This window comes from Drosophila willistoni (genome assembly GCF_018902025.1).
Source record: "Drosophila willistoni isolate 14030-0811.24 chromosome 2R unlocalized genomic scaffold, UCI_dwil_1.1 Seg167, whole genome shotgun sequence".
NCBI lineage: Eukaryota > Metazoa > Arthropoda > Insecta > Diptera > Drosophilidae > Drosophila > Drosophila willistoni.
Window position 1 is genome coordinate 16,628,916 of NW_025814050.1, and position 19,983 is coordinate 16,648,898.

Below are 19,983 nucleotides of genomic sequence, written 5' to 3' on the forward strand. Positions count from 1 at the left end.
TTGCTATTAGTCGTATAAGTTTAGCAAAATGATGTACCAAAGCTTAATTGTATAATCAATTATTTAATGTTTATTAAAATTAAAATATGCAAATGGATATGTTTTTTTGTTTACACGTCTTTGTGAAAAAAGTATTTATTTATTTCAAGAAATTGAACAGATTTTCTACAATTTTTGCGATTATTTGTAGATAGATTTTTAAAAGAAAGATCATTGTCAAAATTCAAATTTTAATTCACATCATTTTGCTGTGCCTTTTCCGAAATGCTTGCAAGTCGACCTTTGACCAACTTGTCTTCATAACAATTAAAGTTACATAGAACAAACTTTTTTAGATCCTTGCACTTGGGACTATATATAGTATCCACATGAATGGCATCTTGAAAGGCAAATTTAACGACAGCCGTGTAAACTCTCTGACGAAGCATTTCTCTACGCTTTGGATTTCCGTCAGAATTGAAGAATCTTGAACGTACCATATTCTTGGCCTCATCGTTCCACTTGCGATCCATACTTTGTGGCATAACTCCAGTAAGTATTAAATCGCAAGCATGAATTTTATGATGACGAAAGCGTTCATCACATACGAATACTAGATCCAGAGTCGTGTTAAAATGTTCAGTACCCCAATCCAGTTCCTTGACTTTAATAGTATTAAATTTCATGCAAATGATAATGGCACGTTCATAGCGATTCTTAAAATGTATGATGATAATATCCCCAATAGAGGGATTTGAATGTTTAATAAGATTTTGACCATCTTTATAGAATGCCTGAATGCTGTCATATAAGTCGCTTAAAGAGTTATCTTTATCGTAAGGTTCATTAATGATGTTAATACACAAACTGCTTGGTGATAGGATCTGGAAAATTGAACAAAAGGATTATCAGATGTGATATATTCATCACCCGCCCCGCCCCTCTCATCTGCTACTCACATTCAACACACGAAAATGAATTTCACCCTGCTGGGGCAAATGTTTAGCTGGCTTCACCTCATTCGATGTCATCACATGACGATAGCGACATCGGCGTCTATAACAATTGCCATAATAGAGCAATTGCTGGCATAGATTGGCATTTTGTCGGGGCAGTACTAGCTCCTTTTCCAAACGACATTCATAGACACGATCCAGCCAATTCTGTGGCATTTCCAAGTCGTGTTTAAATAGAAAATCACAAAATAACCACAATTCTTCCTCTTGCGATGGATTTATAATAATCAGAGCTTCACCAGGCTTTTTAACTTCCATTTTGTAATTGGCATGGAATAAATTAAATCGTTGTTTATATTTAAACCAAGTGTGAGTTAGAGTATAACTGATCAAGAGATCAATTGGTCCACAATTTAAGCTGTACAGCATAGCATCGACAGCAATAATGATGCCAGCTTTGGCGTCCAGCACTTCTCCACCGGTCTTAATATTGGGAATATTATGTGATTTTAGAACTCTGTATATTTGAAGACAATCAAACTCTTGGTAGCAGACGATAACAATGCGTTCCTTGGCTAAGTCTCTGCCTGAGAGAACCTTTAAAAGTGTGTCACCGTTCCGATAGTCTTGTTGGGTGACAAAGTTGATGTCTAGCTTGATGTCACCATAAATGCAGGCCTCCAGTCCATCTTCGATAATAAGCAATGCATCAGAGAGCAGTGGAATTATTTGACTCCTCATTATGTCATCCATCCAGAGGCGTCCTGTGATTACCAATTGGGTTTTTTGCTTAGTAAAAACAAATTTGTTCGTTAGCCAATTTATCACGTGCATCGTACTCAATGGCGAGAAATACCACATATCACCAATATTGTCCAGGATTAGGCAACGTATGGTCTTGGCATCAAAAATTTTCGAATTCATTCTCTTCTCTTTGCCAATTAATTTCAAAATAAGTTCCACCGTGGTAATTAAAATTCCGCAGGGTTTAGATAATTTGTTAATCACTTCAACGATTTCCGTTTGTTTTTCGAATGTAACAATGGTTTCGAGTTTATCAGAATCACAAAACTCTAAAATTTCCCATAGTAAACCACTTGCTTTTGTAATTTCGATACTATTGGGGACCAGCATAATACATTTAGGTCCAGTCCAATCCGGTGGTCCATCTATCAATGTTGCCTCGTACAGACGTTGACATAGAATTGGTATATACGACCAAGATTTGCCTCTTTTCTCGTGACCAATCGTTATCATGGAGCCACCAGAGGCCAAATGTGGCCAGGCATAGTGCTGACCGTATTGTGCTCTATCAGGACAAAATTGTAAATTTTTCAATGCCATTTTAACTTCGTTGCTTATGCCCGGCACACCCATAAGATATTTTTTGGAGATTAGAGGGCTACAGCTCCACGTTATTAACTTAAAATTGGAACAATGATGGCCCTCTTTGAAGATGTCTTCATTGCCATACCAAGTTGCATTATTTGTACCCTCCAAAGTGCTATTGTCCTCTTCATTCTGCTCATCTACTTCGGGATTCTCTTCATTTGACTTGGATCCTAGAAACTGGTTGTCCACACTATTTAATCAAATATGCCAGGTTTTAGTTTGAGTTTGCTATGTTATTAATGTCCAACTCACTTTTTGGTGTCCTCGGGCTCCACATTCACTTCCAGATTCGTTTCATTTTTAATTCCGAAAAAAAAAGCTTTCCAAATTCGTCCAAAACGAGTTTCCGCCAATCCAAAAAAAGTACTTGCAAAATATTCATTTCAGTAGATATCCTTTCAATTTTCAAGCAAGTCCTATTTTAATAGCTTACCTGGTTTCTTCCATTGAAGCGCTCTTGTTGACTGATGAAAGCGAAATAAATGTAATAGATTGAAACTGCAAACTCATTGCTGTCAAAGAGTACTTTGGTGGTGACACTTATAGGCGATTTATCGGTAAAAGAAGTTACTGTTAGTGTTGAACAGTTCAATTCCATTTTCAGTGCTGTTGCATAACTTTCTCACACAATTTTCTGGCTGCCTGCGAACAATAATTCTTGTAATTGACCGAAAGAAGCGATTTTTTTTCAGTATTATGAATACCATTATAATAGTAAATAATATTGATGACGAAGATGAGAACATTTGCAACGAACGAGACAAACGATTTAAAATTCCGATAATTTAGCTTGGAATCGAAAGCGAGTACATTTGAGTCAGAAAAAATCATTGGGATCGGAAACGATAACAGACCTGGATTAACGATTGCCTCCCTAATTTCAATTAAATATTAAATTTGAGGTGTTTTCAATGCTTTAATTTGGTGAAAAATTGGTAATAAAAGAAATAAATACGATACGAATACTACTATGAGGAATATCTATATATTTTGCTGTTGAAAATACTAAAGTAAATTTTTCAGTTTTGTCCTAGTAGGGACTTGGGTCACATAAAATAATCCTACCACAATATTGATATTATTTATCAAATTAGGTTAAATATTATTTTAAATACAACATCAAACAACGCTAAATATTTGTGTTGATTTGATCTAAATACCCTAGTATATAAGTATATTTATTTATATTAAAAAATTAGGCCTACTTCTAGGTTCTTGAATTTGGCATATTGACATTCGATAACATTTCAATAAGAATAATAAAAACAGGTGCGCCTCAAAGTAAACAATTGATAATTATCAGTTGATTAAATATACATATATTAAAACAAATTTGTTTAATTCACAAACAAAATGTATAACTAGTTTCTCAATGGGTGATGCCGAATCTTTAATATTTATGTTAATATTTGACTTTATTTGCCTACTTGAAATTGCTATGTATAAAAGGTGAAACTTTTCATGTTGAAACATATCATTCATCAACATGAAGACAACAAGAGCAATTCTGAGCTTTGTTCTCCTGGGCATCTGCCTGGTGAATTTACCTCCAAGCGAGGCTGTGACCTGCACGGCGGATGCAACAGTTGCGGGTTGTACTGACTGTACGGACACGGCTAATGCAGCGGATGCCGAATGCGTGGCAGAGGCGGCTGCAGCAGCCACCGAAGCTGCAACTGAGGCCACCACCACGGCCACATCCGATGCAGACACAACCACTCCTGCGGCAAGTGGAACAGATACAACTGAGGCTGGTGCCACAACTACAACCACTGCAGCAACGCCTGGCTCAGGGGGCAAAAAGAAGACTGTACGCAAATGGAAGAGGAAAGTCAAGAGGTCAAGAAATAAGAATAACAACAACAACCGGAAAAAGAGGAGGACAATCATAAGAAGGAGGAGGACTCCAGCATCAGAATAAGTCAAATTTGGGACTCAATGGACAATTCACAAGTAACGACATGACAACAGATTTATCCAATTTAAATATTAATATTAAGATAAGACAAAAAAAATGGTATCATATACATATATCAATTTAACAAACAAATTAAAATTTTATAACTAATGCAATAGTAGAAAATTGTATAATTTATGTAAAATTAATAATCAGAATTTATATTAATAAATATGTCGTTCATAGCTACTTGGCCATTGCATAGAGTAGGCAAAATCCGGCAAAGAAGCCAGGAACTCTGTGCTCAGAGCATCCCGTATGACCTGAGGGCCCACATAATGTCCCGAAACTCCAAACTCGAAAACAGGCTCATCGAAATTGCCATTGCTTTTCTGTGAATAACCAAAAAACTCATTTGTAATAACTAAACTAAAGTTAAGTCAATTGATAATACATACCGTTAGCTTGAAATAGAACTCGAGAGGTGAGCTATCGCTGCCATAGGTAATTAGAACTTGTAAAGGTGGCTTATACGTAGATGGACTGGTCAACATGGTTTGATCAAAAGACCATTCGGAAATTTTCACACCCTCCTTGGGCTTAACGAAGAGAAACATATTCGGTGGCCCAGACAGTCGGAAATCGTAACGCACATGATAGCCATCATCCAAAATGGTTTTGTTCAGCAATTCCAAAACTGTGGGATAGGGTAATTCCACCAATTGATTGCGTGCCAACCAAAGGGCATCGTTGCGATCCGCACACCAACGATAACAGGGAATGCCGCACATCAACTCATCGCCACAAGTATCACCCACACGTTGCACATTGCTTAGGTCCATGGTCTCACGGAGAGGGACATCTCGTCGCCTGTCCAGCAAGTGAAGATAGTACCCCGAATCCTCTAGACTCAAAGATCCATCGTACTCATAGAATTTACGGTTGACTTGCTAATAATTAAAAAGTATTTTAGTTAGATAATCAATTGGTATTCGATTTCTTACCATTGAGTCAACTGTCATCACATTTGTCTTTGGTCGATAGGGAAAACCTACATCTGACACGGAAATCATACAGACAATGAACATTGTGACAGCCAAGCCTGCAATAATGGATTTCGGTCGTCGAAACACATTGATCAGAGGCATCTAATTAAGAAAAAGTCTTTTAATTTCTTCATTCCTTTCCCATTACCCACTTTTTTCTATGTCTTACCGCAAAACCCAAGGCCAATATTGTGCCAAAGGCAGACAATATTGCTATTATTAAATCTGGATTCATATTTGTACCATTACGACCAGTTATTGGTACAAAAATTACCAAAATTGTATGGAATAGATATGTGTGGTATAAAAATGGCATAATTTGACCGATCACAACAGGTAAGGCCCAATAGTAACCTGAGAATAAATAAGTATGCAAGAAAAGAGTTGTTAAGAAGCTTTTTAATTAGTTTTTATCCTAAGACTAACTAACAAACTTTAAAACAAGTTTTACCCTTTAAAAAACAGAGAAAAAAACCTAATAAGGGAATTAAATTCGTAAGCATCCTTTTTGACAATAATAAACTTGGTTCGTCTTTAACGAATTTCTGTAAACAAATTTCGAAAATATCCCCAATATTGTTTTAGCTTTCAAAAATGTGAACATTAAGAATTCAAAGTTGAGGTAAAAGAACACTAAAGAAATATTTAGATAGATTTCGCCAAATTGATTCCAGCAAAGCTACACCTCAAATTGTTAAGCGTTGGAAAACTATCTAATTTTTATCCGATTTTAATGAAAAATTGATCATTCAAAGGAAAATTCCATTCACTTTTACCCAACGCTCATAAATAAAAGTACTTTAGACTAATTTAGTGTCGAAAAACGTTAAATAATCCAAAGATTATATACAAAAATCTGTATTTCAATTCGACCCCAAAACGATTGCTGGGGATAAATAGAAAATTTGTGGTATAGATCTAGTTAGTTTGTTTAATTTAGTTTTTCTCGATCTATTACTTCTAAAAAGATATCTTAAGGGTATCTACAATATTAAAGATTTTATAAACAATTTGCTAGATTGATTCTTGTCTAGCTGAAAATGGAGGATATTTGTTTAAATACCTTGTGAAAAAAACAAGAATTGAGATGACCACATTTACGGATCAATATCTAAGGACAATACCCAATGAATTACTCAAAACATTTCTTCATTCGCAAGTAATTTGGGATTCGGGTATATTAGAAAAAACTTACCTTGATCATGAAGTTTGGTCAACAAATTGAAAACAAGTGACACTACATAGAAGAATACGCTTATCATGCATAGATAAGTACTGCGAAAACCCAAAATGGTCATAACAACACAAAGTATGGCCAAGAGGGTACAGTAGGCATGAAGTCCAATTTGCAAACGAAATGCCTGAGAGATTCTATCCTGTAAGACAAAAATAAATGTTGAATTTCTATAAATATTTTTCATCATCATTGATTTCTCTTACCATTGATCTCAGGGTCAAGTAAAGGGTTATGGGCAATACCAAACCAATTACCGAAGGGATTATAAAAATGCCAATAATAAGCCAAAAATTGGTATAATAAGTCATAGAACGTGAACCGGCATCATAAAGTACGGCCATGAGTAGGGGAAAGCAAAAGGCAAGTGCAAAGGCAAGAATGGCCAATAAAAAGAGTATTCCAAATTCGCCAGCAATTACATTAACTTTTTCACACGAAACTTTCGAAATACGCCACAGGGAAACACAGATGAGAAGAATGCTACCCAGACCAAAGGATATATTCAGAGCTGTGCCCGTTGACTCCTTGTAGTAGACGAAAAATAATCCCAAAAAGTCAAAGAAAACTGAGTGACCCTCAGCGTGGGACTAAAATAGAAAGGAAACAAAAAAAAAACCCCAACTTAACTTTAGATTAAGTGAAGTATATGAGTTTAGTTAGATCATTCTTACCTCTGTGTCATACATTTCCTCAGCATTGGCAAGACTTCGGGCTAAACTTAAAATGTTTTCCCCCGTATTTTGCAATGAATCACGGGGCACGGCACTCCAGCGATCAAATTTGGTATGATAGATGAAACCATTATAAACACTTGCCATATCCAAACCTAATTTGATTAGAAATTAATGAAATGAATTCAAAGAATTTCTTTTGATAGACACTTACCCGGTATGGGTCCATGATCACGAAAGATACGAAAGTCTGTATCGGATGGTATTATGCCCGATTGAAATATTTCCTCAGCAAATGTGGTAGCATATGGATGTTTAATACTTTGTTTATAATACTAAAAAAGCAAAATTAATTGATTGTAAACGATAAGATCGTTTCGATGCCGATCCGATCGCATACATACATTGGAATCGTGTTACTATTGATTAGATAAACTGTCTGGTCGTCGTCGTCGAGTCATAAATATCGGCAAATGCTTTTGTTTCTATTGTGAATATACTTACACGCATTAGCCAAGGATGATTGGGGCCACTTTGAAATAGCAACTCCCGTCCACCAGCACCACATGAATCCATATTGAGCAGAGCCTTGCAATTGATGGCCCATTTGTGTTGTGATATAAATCCATGAGATCCTTGCATGGGTTGCTCCTCGCCGCCATTGAATAGAAAGACTATGGGATGCAGAAAGGTTTCCTCGGCTATGGCAAATTGTCGCAATACCTCCAACATTACCACAACCATGGCAGCATCATCACCAGCACCTAGAGTGGTTTTAAAGGAGATTCAGATTCCATAGTGTCACTAATTGAATCATCTATGACTCACCTGTTGCTCCCGGCTTGGAATCGTAGTGACTATTTAAAAGCAATTGCGCTGTGCTATTCGAATTTCTTGAACTCAACTTGACTATCACATTCTGTACACCTTGATAGACATTTGTCATGCCCTTGATCACATAAGAACCGGAAGCACGTTGTACATCAACTTCCATTTCGTAGAGATCTTCACGCATGGCTGAACGAATATTTTCGATTTCGTTTAAAAGAAATTCCACAATGGTCACCTCATTGGCCACATCGCCCACCACTCGAGGTCCCATGGCATCAATTTCAAGCAACAGATCATGAGCACGTTCGGCCACAAATTGTCCAGGCTTGGCAGATTCCTCGTCAATCCGTATACCCTTTGGCAAATGATTAAACAGCGGCTGGACAACAGCATAGAAGAGAGCCAACCAAAGTAAAAGGAATGCGGGGGCAAAGTACCAAGGCAATTGCCTATGCCTTTTCGTATTGCCAGCAAACAGTTCGACTATGGTATTGGTATTCTTCTCCTCCTTTGGAGTGGATAACATAAGGTTCTAAGAAGCACAAGTAATTTTATTCATTGAGATAAGAGTTTTGGGGTTTTTTTTTTGGTTTTCTCCTACATTGTTATCCATTTGTCCGCCCATGATGACTTTTTGGCTGGCTGGTCCTCCCTCGTCCACGGCTAACCACAAGCGACTGGTCTTTGAATTTGACTAACTGCCCAATTTCAAGTAGTACGAAATTAAATGTTATTACTTTGATATCTTTAACATGGCATAAAGATATTTGTGGCATTGGATGGCGACGTGTGTGCACACAAATACAGTCATCCATTTTATGAACTCTTCCATATCTATGAAATTTCGGCAATACAAAAAGAAATACCCCAATTGATGATAGGGAGTTACCTACCTAAGAACTACAAGAAACAAAAACAATTAAATATCATTTGCACAGGTTTTTGTTTTTGAATTTTGATTAGCTATTAGTCGTAGTAGAAATGAGAAAGAATTTTTTTTAGAACTTTTGTTTTGGCTCTTATCATAGTATTTTGCCATCTAGCTGTGACTAACTGTATTACAGCAGCAGTTAACGATATCGTTTACGTTAAAGGTTCAATAAACCATCCCCTAATAGGCAGATATGACTTACACGATCACGACAGGTAAATGAACTTTTTAATCGAAAATAATGGAAAATTATTGAGATATTTCCAAAGTCAATTCTTGACCTGTGAACAAATTCACAGTCAGCTAATTAATTCTGTTTCTATGGTAAAAAGTTTCTTTTGATTTTAAGCCAAGTGAATAATCTTCTGATAAGCTTCTTATCGCAATAGGTTGTCAAATTTTTGCCGGAACCAGTCATCATATGCGATATCCATTGGGAAAATTGCTAAATTACGATATTTTATTGCTAACATTTGCTTTTGGTTTATATTATGGTTCGGGTTAATGTCCAATAAGGCATTCTTATATCTTTATATGGTAGTTAGAATTGTACCAACATACAACACTTTTTTAAACCATACAAACTGCATTAGTCCTCTAAGAGATCTTCATTAGTCAAAAGTCTAGACTATGTCTATCGCAGGTTAGGTATTATATTTAACAGTCCACTTAAAATTACACTGGACAACATAGTCGCAACTTTTATCTAAGGAAAGACACATCCTAACATAATCGCTAAAGCTGGTCTTAGGTTGGGCCTTGAGTTGTAATTATCGTGCAATTATAGAATAAATAAATAAAGAGTCCTTACCTTTACACCTAATTGTAAATAACCTTGAAAATTGTATTTAAAAAAAATCCATATTAAAAGAAATATTTATTTAAAATAGAAAAGGATGCAGAAATTTTAGTTTTAGCTGCGACATTTTTGTTTTTCATTCAATCTGTGCTTTATTTTGAGTCTAAGTTAAAGCTAATGTTTAAATAGGAAGGTCATCTTTAATAAAAATAAGAGTACAGAATACATATCATATATCAAACTTAAGCCATCGGGGTCGATGTTGTGCAGTGTTATTGGAAACAATGTAAAAATGTTCAGTTTTTTTTCTAATCTTTATTCAACAAGCTGATAATCGTTTGATTATACAGGTTATGCAGGTCAGTTCCTCTTTATCAGTTTTTTCTTCATCAAGATCGAATTTTAGCTACTCTAATTTTAATTTTTCCCACTCTGTTTCCACTCTGTTCTTCCTATAACTAGCAAGCTAGCTTCATAATGAAATCGTTAAAAAGGCTATAAACAGTTTATTATGGTGGTCATATCCTAAGAAACCTCTGGTCAAAAAAAAGGAAAAACCATAGGCCTACTTCTTAGCCAAAGAAAAAAGGAGGTCCATAATTTCTCCTTTTTTGTTGGCCAAGTTTTCCGTTAGGCAGCTTTATTTTATATTTCTCAAATTATATATTAGTGAAAAAAGAGGCCCATGTCCATTGTATTTAAGTACTGAAAGTCGATCATTTTTGTATTCATTTTCTGTAGTTCGTTTTCTTGAATAAGTATTCCTGATAAATGACTTCTTTTTAGTAAGTTGATAATTTATAATTGAACCATATTTTACCTGCAAATGAGGCCGATGTAAAGCTAACAAAGCTGCCCACAAAAAATCCTCGTAAAGCCACATGCATTATATCTGTACGTCGATTGGGAGCCATGGCACTTAAGGCCGCTATTAGAATGCCCAAGGATGCAGGATTGGAGAAACCACATAAAGCGAATGTGGCAATACCAGCGCTTCGTTGCTGCAATAATAATTAAGAATTAATTTCATAAACTATCTGTAGAGTGAAAGAACTTTTAAATGGAGTAAAATATAAGTATATTAAAAGTACAAAATCATCAAAATTGGTTTTTAGCCGGCTTAAGGTCAATAAATCTTACTAATTTATAAGATTTTTAATCATAGATAGCTCAAAAAGTGATCAGGTTGTCTGTATAGGTATTTTAAGAACCATCAAGTTCTATCATCAGTAGTCCAGAGTTATAAATATTTTAAATTGCAGTTTTTGTAGAGCTTTAAACTTGTAGATTAGATACATATTTTCTGGAAATTTAAAAAATACTCCCTATGATTTTAAATCTTAAATATTCGTACGACTTATAGACCTGAAGAGATACTGTTTTGGTAAAAATTTTATAAATATATTAACTACTTTGTGCTTATTAATAAAATGTCTAATTTCTGATCACGTATACGCTATGTTGTTATACATATATCGGCAATCAGGGTGCGTGACTTATAATTAAAGAAGTTTTTGAAGAAGATGGAAGTTTTGCAAATGAATTAAGCCAAGTTAGCTCGGTAACTGAAGTTTTTGAAGAGGAAGATAAAAGTCTTGCTTATGAATTAAGCCAAGTTTCAGCTCAAAATCTGAAACTGCCTATTCTAGAAGACTAGAAAATGCTAGACACTGAAATTTATCTAGCTAAATACGTGTTGACGGGTTCAATACAAAAAACTTACATCAATTAAATCCTGCTCGATCATTTGCCCCAGATTCTTGTAGGCTGTAAACTCATTGATGAATGTCTTTTGGGCCACAAGTTCGCCAACACGTTTACAATCATGCGTTGGGACACCCATAGCGAAAACCAATGGTACAAACAAATACGTAAGCAAATAGACCAATGTTATTTGATTGAAACCAAGCAGATCAAATATCCATTCAGTTACAGCATTTAAAAAGGCAAATAACGACAAGAAGGCAATTATATTGGATACGATTCCCAAGACAATGGTTAAAGCGCCAGCTGCACCACTTATGATGGCATCTAAAATGGATGTATTGGTGCTAGGGAGAGTAATAGAATGAATTACTTAGATGATATGATTTCTTTTTCACTTACGTTGGAATCATTACAATATTATCTGATCTGGTAACAGATTCTTCCGTTTCGGGGAAAAATAATTTGGCAAATGCTAAAGAGGCAGGAGCGGCCATAACGCTGGCTGTGATTAGTAAGCCAGGCGGGGCACCAAATGCGATATATGCGCCAAGGACAGTTCCTGCTACATTTGAATAACCGGAAACGCATATTGTATGCAATTCACTAACGGTTAGCAAAGGAATATATGGCCTAATCAAAAGCGGAGATTCGGACATGCCAAGAAAAACAGTGCCCACTGCATTGATACTCTCACAGACTGTGGTCCCCACTGTTGCCTGTAGGAGCCAACCAAGGACACCCAAAAAGAATTGCATTATACCCAGATAGTAAAGACAAGATGTTGCAACACTGAAAAAGAATATCATTGCCAATATGGCAAAGGCAAAGACAAAATCATCACAAATGCGATCACCGTAAACGAATCTAGCCCCATGATTGGCAAAGAGTAGAAAGGTCGACACCTTATCGCCAATGCACTTGAAAACGGATCTACCAAATTCCAGACGTATGCAAATGATGCCCAATATCAGTTGACCCAATATGCCATGGATAACAATTCGCCATTGTATGACTCTGCGATGTTTCGAACATAGAAATCCGAGAAAGACAAAAAGCAGAGGTGCCACTAGTCCTGCCGATTTTCTAAAATCGTTACGACATTCGAACAAGAGATAACCAACCACTAATATAATCACAAGAAGGACCATAATAAGTGATACGGCACTAAAGAGAGGAGCAATCAAAACATAATGACGTTTGACAATAATTCGAAAAGGACTCACAAACCGCGACTAAAGCTAATCCATTTGTCGACAGCAGGCTCAATCGTTTGGCCATAGAGTTTCTTTCCCACCAGTGGCTTGACAAGCCAATAATATATCCAAAATATATAAAATATCACGAAAAGAATCCCGAAAAATCCATAGCCATGGCACCAATCAATGGAGCAGAGTAAGTTTGGCTCAAAAGGCTTTTTCTTTGCATCTGGCGCTGTGGTTACATCCACTTGTCGTCTGTAACGGGTTTCAGGTGGTGGAATCGCTGGTGCCGCAGTTGGATTGGCTTCAGTTGGTATAGCTATTATTTCCGGTGTCACCTCAGTTGCATTTTCACTCACCGGCTCTATACACTCGGACGACTGTCTATCTAGAGATACTCAAAAGTTATATATTCCTTTCTTCCTAACACGGAATTATTTACCATATCTAAAATATACCACTGAAGTCGCTATGAAATATGAAATTAGAATAAGATGAAAGATCACATGAAGCAATAATATGAGAAACTTCTTTTTGCGACTGGGCTTTTCTGGCTTTTCCTCAATATTGGCACTTTCATCCATTTATAAATGGCAGGGTAAAACGTTTTTTTTTTCTTTTTTTTATGTGTAAACGTGTCTTATATGATGTGTGCTATTTTAAAAACAATTTCGAATTAAATATGACTTAATATAATAAGATAATATGACAAATTTACATATTCTCTTTCAGTATATTAAGTGGTCTTAGAAATAACGAATTCAAAGTCTCTTCTTTATTAAAAAGGACGATTGTTTATGGGTATATATGGACCTATAAGGAATCTTTAGATATGGGAGCATTTTGTAGACTTTCAAATTTGTAAGGCTGTGCGACTTTAAAAACTTTAAACGTGTTTTTTTGAAAGCCAAGCTTTTCAAATCGGTCACAAAATTTTCTGGAAATCTCATTAACCTATTGCCTTGCAATTCTTGCAATTATTCTAGTCAACATAATCTAGTTTTTGTTTCGGTTGCATATTTTTTATTTTTAGGAGAAATACTATTAAATTTGTAGTTTTTTTTTTATTTATAGGAGAAATACTATTAAATTTGTAGCCCAAAAACACATTTTTTTTTGTTTTCTAAGTGGAATATACATACTACTTATATACATATTTGATTTTCAGGCCTGTTCTCGTTTTTTAATATGTTGGAATAAAGATTTACGTCTTTAAGTGTCCTCGCATTTCATTTCAAAATAGATTTGACCACTTGATTCGCATTCGAATCCAACTAATCAGAGAAATATTATAAATTTATTTTCCAACTACCAAACTATTAGAAAACGAAGTACGACCATTCCGGAGAGCAGATAGACTATCGTATATTCTCTTATAGAAAAGGTAACTTTAACATTTTTAAGAGAATTTCTAGAAAATTCAAACTCCTCCTTTTTGCTCTTTCTGATTCTCGTTCTCTTTTGTTCTATACCTTTTTAAATTTAATTTAACAGAAATTAACAAAATTAATAGATCAAAACTGTGAATAAAATAATATTGGTTGGCCAAGCTGAAAAAATATCAAGTGGAAAACCCTGTAAAAACATTTGGAAACAAAAAAAAAAACACTTGTATTTAAATTTTTGTTTTTAATATAGTGCGTTGTTGTGGTGATTTTTGCTTGTTGGTTGTTTATTAATATTATATTAATTGGTTTTTATATTTTAAATATAGTTAAATATACATATGCAGCTAAATAATAGTTATTTAAAATTTGAATACTACAATATTATGTTTCTTCCTTTCCATTTGCATTTAAACTAAAGTTTTTAAACTAATTTTTATGTTATTATTCACTTATTCGTTTTGTCTCTCTGTGTGTGTGTGTGTATAATTTTTTGTTTTATGTTTTTTCTTTGTTATTGTTTAACTTATCTAAAGGTGCTATAAACGTTTAAGTAAATAATTATACAATGAATTGTTTGCTTTTGTTTTTTGATGTTTTGTTTTTAACAATATTCGTGCACAATATTGTTATGATCTTAATGATTTGAATTAACATTTAAAAACTATATAATACAATAAAGTCTTTGCATTAAAAATTATGTATATATTTAAAGGTTTTTTTTTTTTATTTAATAATAATATTAATTGTTTAAACAAAATAATTAAATTATTTTGCGCTGGTTTACAGTTTTGTTATACCCCACTTTCATACCTTTCGTTAGGTTTTGTAATAATGTAAATAAAAAAATAAAATAAATTATAAAACATTTTCTTTTTTTTTTTGTTTGCTGTTTGTACTCAAAACTGCTTCGACTTTTACAAATTCTGATTCCGATTACAAAACGGATTCTACTGCTCGATTTGGCCTTTCATAAGAAGCCCATATCGAGGGCAGTATATAGAGCTCTTATATCGCTGTGGGAAGAGATGCGCCAGAAGGGGAAATTCATGGCCTTTGCCGCTGATTCCTCCTCGGCACCATCGCCAATCACTACATAGGTGCTTTTGCGTCCAAAACGCGTCACAATTCGCTCATAGCAAGTCTCTTGACCTAGAGTAAGAAAAGAAGGTATTTGTTCAGTTTTTTTTTCGATGATTCAGATTGTATATATGGACTTACCTATTTTATGGGCACTATAGATATTCTCAATATTGAATATACTGCCCAAACCGAATAGCATTACTTTGGCTAAAGCCGGTGCCAATTGCGTTGAGGTGACCAGCACATTGACGCAATTTTCACGTTGAGTTATCATGCTGAGACACTTGAGCGCCAAGGTGGCCCAATTATCGGTAGCCACCTCGATTTCTGAGCGGATTTGTAGCCAAGTTTCACGTTTTCCGGGACCCAAAAGTGTGCCAACACTGAAAAATTTATAAAAATAAAACGAATTCATTAGGAAATTTGTCAAAATTGCTAAATTTATCGAAAAAATATCGAATGAAATAAATCATTCGATAAATTCCAAAAAATAGTATTAGTTTGGAGTTGTTAAAACAAATTTCTCTATATCTATGGCATAAATATCGATTTTAATAAATCGAAGCCATTTATCGATTAATTATTGAAGTTAACTGGAAAAATCATACTCACTTTCCCCTATAGCTGTTATAGATATCCTTGATTTTGCGATAACGAAATGCCAATTTGCGCATCCAATCGACTCCACCACGCACCCCAGTGGGCAGGCAGAGATTTGGCGGTGCTCCTGGCGGTGTGCCTGTATGAAAACCATCTGTGGCAAAGTTATATGCACTCAAGTCCTGACCATTATCATCGGAGCTAACATCATCGATATGCACTTGATCGCATTCCTCGATTTCGTTGAAAAAGAAATGCGTATCGGCCATATTGAAGACCATTTCCTCCATGCGAAATGCAATGGTCATCAGTGTGCTGTGATCTTTGGTATAACGATTGGCATAGCTACCCGATAGCAGGGTATGGAATATAATGAGAGTCTCATCAAGATCCCAGACAAAGACACGTTCAGGTGGCTTAACAGCCTCACTATTGCCCGTATCAGACGCCGTACTCCGTGTGGGACTTGGCTGTTGATGGCGTCGACCACGAGCTCGACCAGTTTTGCCAGTGGGCGTGGTTTTGGCATTTGTCGACGAGGTGGTTGTATTGGTAGACGATGAACCACCGCTGGAATTCAGTGTGGCCGAGGAGACAGTGCCAGCCGAGTTACCGCCCAATCCCGGAACAACTCCCGGTTGATTTGGTGAGATCGGCATGGGGGAGTGCGGCGATTGATTGGCCTGATTGACGGGCGTTGTTGAATGCGTATCCGTTGGGCTCTCCGACAGATTCGAGGAGGCGGCCACACCATGGAAACCCCCGTGTCCACCATGACTATGACTGGCACTCGAACTGGGCGAGCTGACGGCATACGGCGAATAATTGGCGGGATTATAATAATTGCCATACTGTTCATTATAATAGCCACTGTAGTCCTGTTGGCCGAAGTTCTGATAGCCCGCATAGGGATTGCTATAGAGTTGGCTATTATTATTGCTGGAGCTGGCATAGGTGGGTGTCAGATAGGCTGCAGCTGCTGCCGCCGAGCCCGGCTCCATTTTGGCCTGACGGGCAGCCGCCGCTGCATACGGTGTCCCATAGCCGGAATAGAAAGGAGGCGGTGTATACTGTTGCATGCTGTTGTAGTAATAATAGTCATGTTTCCCATCATAGACAGCAGCAGCGGCTGCAGCCACCGCCGATGAGGCCACAGCTGATGTGGCACTATCCAGCGGATTGGCGGCACTGCAGCCATAGAGATTCGCTCCACTTGCCACACTGACAGCCGAGGATACCACACCGCTGACGCCGCCATTGTCCAACGATGAATGGCCTTGGCCAGGACTACGAGATTCGGATTTCACAGGTGCCGCTGTTGATGCTGTTGCAGTGCTGCCCACCCCAACACCCACATCGTGGGTCCAATGGGACAAGCCGGCGACAGTCTCCTCACCGGGAGTTCCTCCGCTACCGCTGGCCTGTTGATATGTGGAGAAACTGCTGCCCGAGGATTGAGCAAAACTCGTGACGGATGCATTTAAACTGCAGCTGCTGGGCTGAGTTTGATTTGTGGTGTTGTTGCTGTTGTTATTGTTGCTGCTGCTGCTGCTACTGCTGGTTCCAGTTGTGGCATAATGCCCACTCAGTGAGGCCAGCGAGCTGATGGTTGGTTGCAAGGGTTGGCTTTGTGGTGGTAATCCTAAAGGACTACATTGTCCTGGCAGGCCCACGCCCACACCAACGCCAACACCCACACCCATGCCCATGCCCAAGCTGCCGGCACCGGCGCTACTTGGTCCATTGCTGGCCAACACGGCGAGGCTGGGATGTGTTTGCTGTTGTTGTTGTTGTTGGGCTTGCTGCTGCTGTTGTTGTTGTTGCTGGTGTTGCTGTTGCTGCTGTGATAAGTTGCATAGGCTGCAATGAAAAGAGAACACAAGAGATGATTTGAGAAAAGGTCACAACATACAGTAAAAACAAGGAATAGGATTTAAATATACTTTACAACTTTGATTATATATTGGAAAATTAATTTCGCAATGAAAATTTGACTTCTCCACTCATATAAAACAAATATTTTATATAGCCACCAAACCATTGGAAATGTAGAAAGGAAATGAGGATAATTTCCTTTCCAAAGAACTATTTTGATATCCAAGATGGATTTACCTCATGAAAGCGGAGATTTTAAGATATATACTGATAATGTATATCATAAACTGCCGTTAAAATATTACGAATATTATTTTAGAAATGTTTTTCATTATTTTTTGTATTCTTTTAATTCGTGTATGTGATATTTATATTATAAATAAGTTGGCTGGTTTCAGTGTATGTATTAGAAAATGGTTTTGGTTAAGGACAGTTTGTAAATACGTATTTATAGTAAGAAATGTCTTGATGTTAAAAATTTCTTCGATGGACACCAACTAATAGAACTATCCGACTCTGGCTGATTTAAAATAACGAGACTACTGCAAATCCTTGACCCTAGAAAGTAACTTTTAATTCGAATCTAGTGATATACCATTTTAAATTAGAGACACTTTGTCTAACTCTCATTTGCTCCTTTGCCCACAAGAAGTTTACATCTTAAAAACATGTTAAAGGAACTTTACCTTTAAATAGGCAAAAAAAAAATTGTTCCTACAGTTTGAATAGCTGAAAGATGAACCTAGTAAAACTTTCACCTTATCTAAAAATAAAAAAAAGCAAAGGTTGCCACCGAAATAAAACTAAAAATTTCTTTCAATAAGGAAATGGGAAAAATGTTATATTTCAATTTTTAATGTTGCTGTTAGACCAACAAAGGATTAAATTACCAAACTCTCTATCCCCTGAGGATAGAAAACAAAATAATAATTTTTTGTTGGGCATATAAATATAATTTTCTTCTATTTTTTTACATTTGATTTTCTCTAATTTATGAGGTTTTTCCAGTCAAAGTCATTCCCTAGTTCTTTTGTTTTCCATTTTTCTTTTTATTTGGTCTTTAAAATTAGTCTACTTAATTTGTTTCTACTTAAAAAATAATAATAATAAGACAGAGAGAATGGGAAAGAGAGAGAGAGAGAGAGAGAAATGTTTGTCACCAACAAACAACATTTGCTGCACACATGGTCAAACCGGAGACTTGTGTCCCGGGATTGTTCCGCACATGCCCAAAACCAAATAACAAAAAAAAAAAAGAGTCTCTCAAGTGGCCCCCGACAAAAAGGCCTCCTTTTAAAACAATTTCCTACAAGTGTAGAACAGCAAAGTGGTGGCCAATAGAAGAGGGAAGGGGGGTAGAGCATAGAAAAAAAATATTTATAACACTTGACAAGATTTAGAGAGCTCTTCTGGCTCCGTCTCCTCTCGGGTCTCTGGGACAAACACACACGCACACCCTCACACACACACCCAGTCACACACTTGACTTGACTCTTGACTTGATGGCAATCGACGATCAACGACAACGTGCCGTTAATTTTATGGGTGTTTAAAGATTATTGGAAATTATTTTATGAGTTTGCCTAACGAGCCAGGCATTTTTAAAGGCTGACTTAATGGGATGACTATTTCCCTAGGGTTTGGTTTGTGTTTTTGTTTTCGAATTTCTTTTTATTTTTTTCCTGTTTTTGCGTTTTTATTTTACAGGATTTTTAAGTGGACAACATGGATTAGGATACTTTGAATAGTGGGGGAGATCTTGGCTTCTATTTTTTATAGTTACAAGAGAGGTTTTTCGTTTTTCTTGGTTTTCGATTTTCGGTATTCAAAATTTCATAAAAATCGGTTGGTAAATAGCTGAGTTATACGCGTTATAGTATAACCAGCGACAAATCTGAAGGTCTAGTCGACAGGTGCGCTAAAGTTCTTGTGGGCCAATAGAAGAGAGTGAATGGGGGAGAAGTTTTTCCTGTTGAAGGGTACACCACAGTCGGTGCATTACCGCAAGTTGGTTATTATATTGGTAATAATAAGGAAGGGAAAGTTGCCAAAAACCATTTAGCTAACATTATAACTTGTCTCTTTTTAAATTAATTACTTTTTAACCAGATAAAAAGTGACTAAAAAATATATGAACAATGTTTTATTATTTGGCTTACATATGTTGGGAGCATGTATGTAAGTATGTCAGGGACGGATTCAAAGGGGTAACCAGGCCTTTTTTCTAGATTTGTTTCTGAGCTATGTATTTATTACTTATAACTGTGTGTTTCCCATATGTTGTTATATTCCTATAAATCTTAAGACCAATCATGGACCAATCATATATTCCAGTTATAGGTTGTTCATGCAGATAATGAAGAAAATTGTAATGTGCCATAAAGATTCTAGATCC

At 36.3% G+C, this 19,983-nt stretch overlaps 5 protein-coding genes across 8 annotated transcripts in view; 1 reads left to right on the forward strand and 4 right to left on the reverse strand.

Annotated features, from left to right (window-relative positions):
- Nucleotides 1-107: 107 nt before the first annotated feature.
- Nucleotides 108-2,827, reverse strand: LOC6642818 (putative ATP-dependent RNA helicase BoYb). Its single transcript, XM_002065160.3, has 4 exons — nucleotides 2,761-2,827; nucleotides 2,580-2,693; nucleotides 939-2,517; nucleotides 108-863 (listed from the first exon to the last, which is right to left on the reverse strand). Exons 1-4 carry the CDS (start codon nucleotides 2,772-2,774, stop codon nucleotides 231-233), a joined length of 2,340 nt encoding a protein of 779 aa, XP_002065196.2. The 5' UTR covers nucleotides 2,775-2,827; the 3' UTR covers nucleotides 108-230.
- A 986-nt stretch (nucleotides 2,828-3,813) lies between these two features.
- On the forward strand, nucleotides 3,814-4,248 carry LOC6642819 (protein new-glue 1). Its single transcript, XM_002065161.3, has one exon. It carries the CDS (start codon nucleotides 3,814-3,816, stop codon nucleotides 4,246-4,248), a length of 435 nt encoding a protein of 144 aa, XP_002065197.1.
- Nucleotides 4,249-4,429: 181 nt separating this feature from the next.
- Nucleotides 4,430-8,646, reverse strand: LOC6642820 (endoplasmic reticulum metallopeptidase 1). The gene is made up of 11 exons (XM_002065162.3): nucleotides 8,611-8,646; nucleotides 8,007-8,541; nucleotides 7,683-7,942; nucleotides 7,393-7,513; nucleotides 7,179-7,333; nucleotides 6,711-7,094; nucleotides 6,466-6,646; nucleotides 5,440-5,624; nucleotides 5,229-5,372; nucleotides 4,683-5,174; nucleotides 4,430-4,616 (listed from the first exon to the last, which is right to left on the reverse strand). The coding sequence occupies exons 1-11, from the start codon at nucleotides 8,632-8,634 to the stop codon at nucleotides 4,449-4,451; spliced, it is 2,649 nt and encodes an 882-aa protein (XP_002065198.1). The 5' UTR covers nucleotides 8,635-8,646; the 3' UTR covers nucleotides 4,430-4,448.
- Nucleotides 8,647-10,250: 1,604 nt separating this feature from the next.
- LOC6642821 (solute carrier family 28 member 3) lies at nucleotides 10,251-13,328 on the reverse strand. 3 transcript variants are annotated; one of them, XM_023175904.2, is made up of 7 exons: nucleotides 13,088-13,146; nucleotides 13,005-13,029; nucleotides 12,670-12,949; nucleotides 11,846-12,610; nucleotides 11,463-11,790; nucleotides 10,560-10,740; nucleotides 10,251-10,503 (listed from the first exon to the last, which is right to left on the reverse strand). In XM_023175904.2, exons 1-7 carry the CDS (start codon nucleotides 13,088-13,090, stop codon nucleotides 10,406-10,408), a joined length of 1,680 nt encoding a protein of 559 aa, XP_023031672.1. In that variant the 5' UTR covers nucleotides 13,091-13,146; the 3' UTR covers nucleotides 10,251-10,405. The 3 variants fall into 3 exon arrangements, with proteins under 3 accessions (XP_023031672.1, XP_046866552.1, XP_046866553.1); XM_047010596.1 differs by having other exon boundaries at nucleotides 12,670-13,033; nucleotides 13,088-13,328; XM_047010597.1 differs by lacking the exons at nucleotides 13,005-13,029; nucleotides 13,088-13,146 and having other exon boundaries at nucleotides 11,846-12,569; nucleotides 12,670-12,782.
- Nucleotides 13,329-14,673: 1,345 nt separating this feature from the next.
- Nucleotides 14,674-19,983, reverse strand: part of LOC6642822 (developmental protein eyes absent) — a 29,853-nt gene continuing 24,543 nt past the window's right edge. For both annotated transcript variants that reach the window (XM_023175782.2, XM_002065164.4), the window contains exons 3-5: nucleotides 15,726-17,573; nucleotides 15,252-15,496; nucleotides 14,674-15,182 (exon numbers count right to left, since the gene is read on the reverse strand). In XM_023175782.2, coding sequence (XP_023031550.1) covers nucleotides 15,001-15,182; nucleotides 15,252-15,496; nucleotides 15,726-17,573 — 2,275 coding nt within the window. In that variant the 3' untranslated portion in view covers nucleotides 14,674-15,000. The remainder of the gene's footprint in view (nucleotides 15,183-15,251; nucleotides 15,497-15,725; nucleotides 17,574-19,983) is intronic.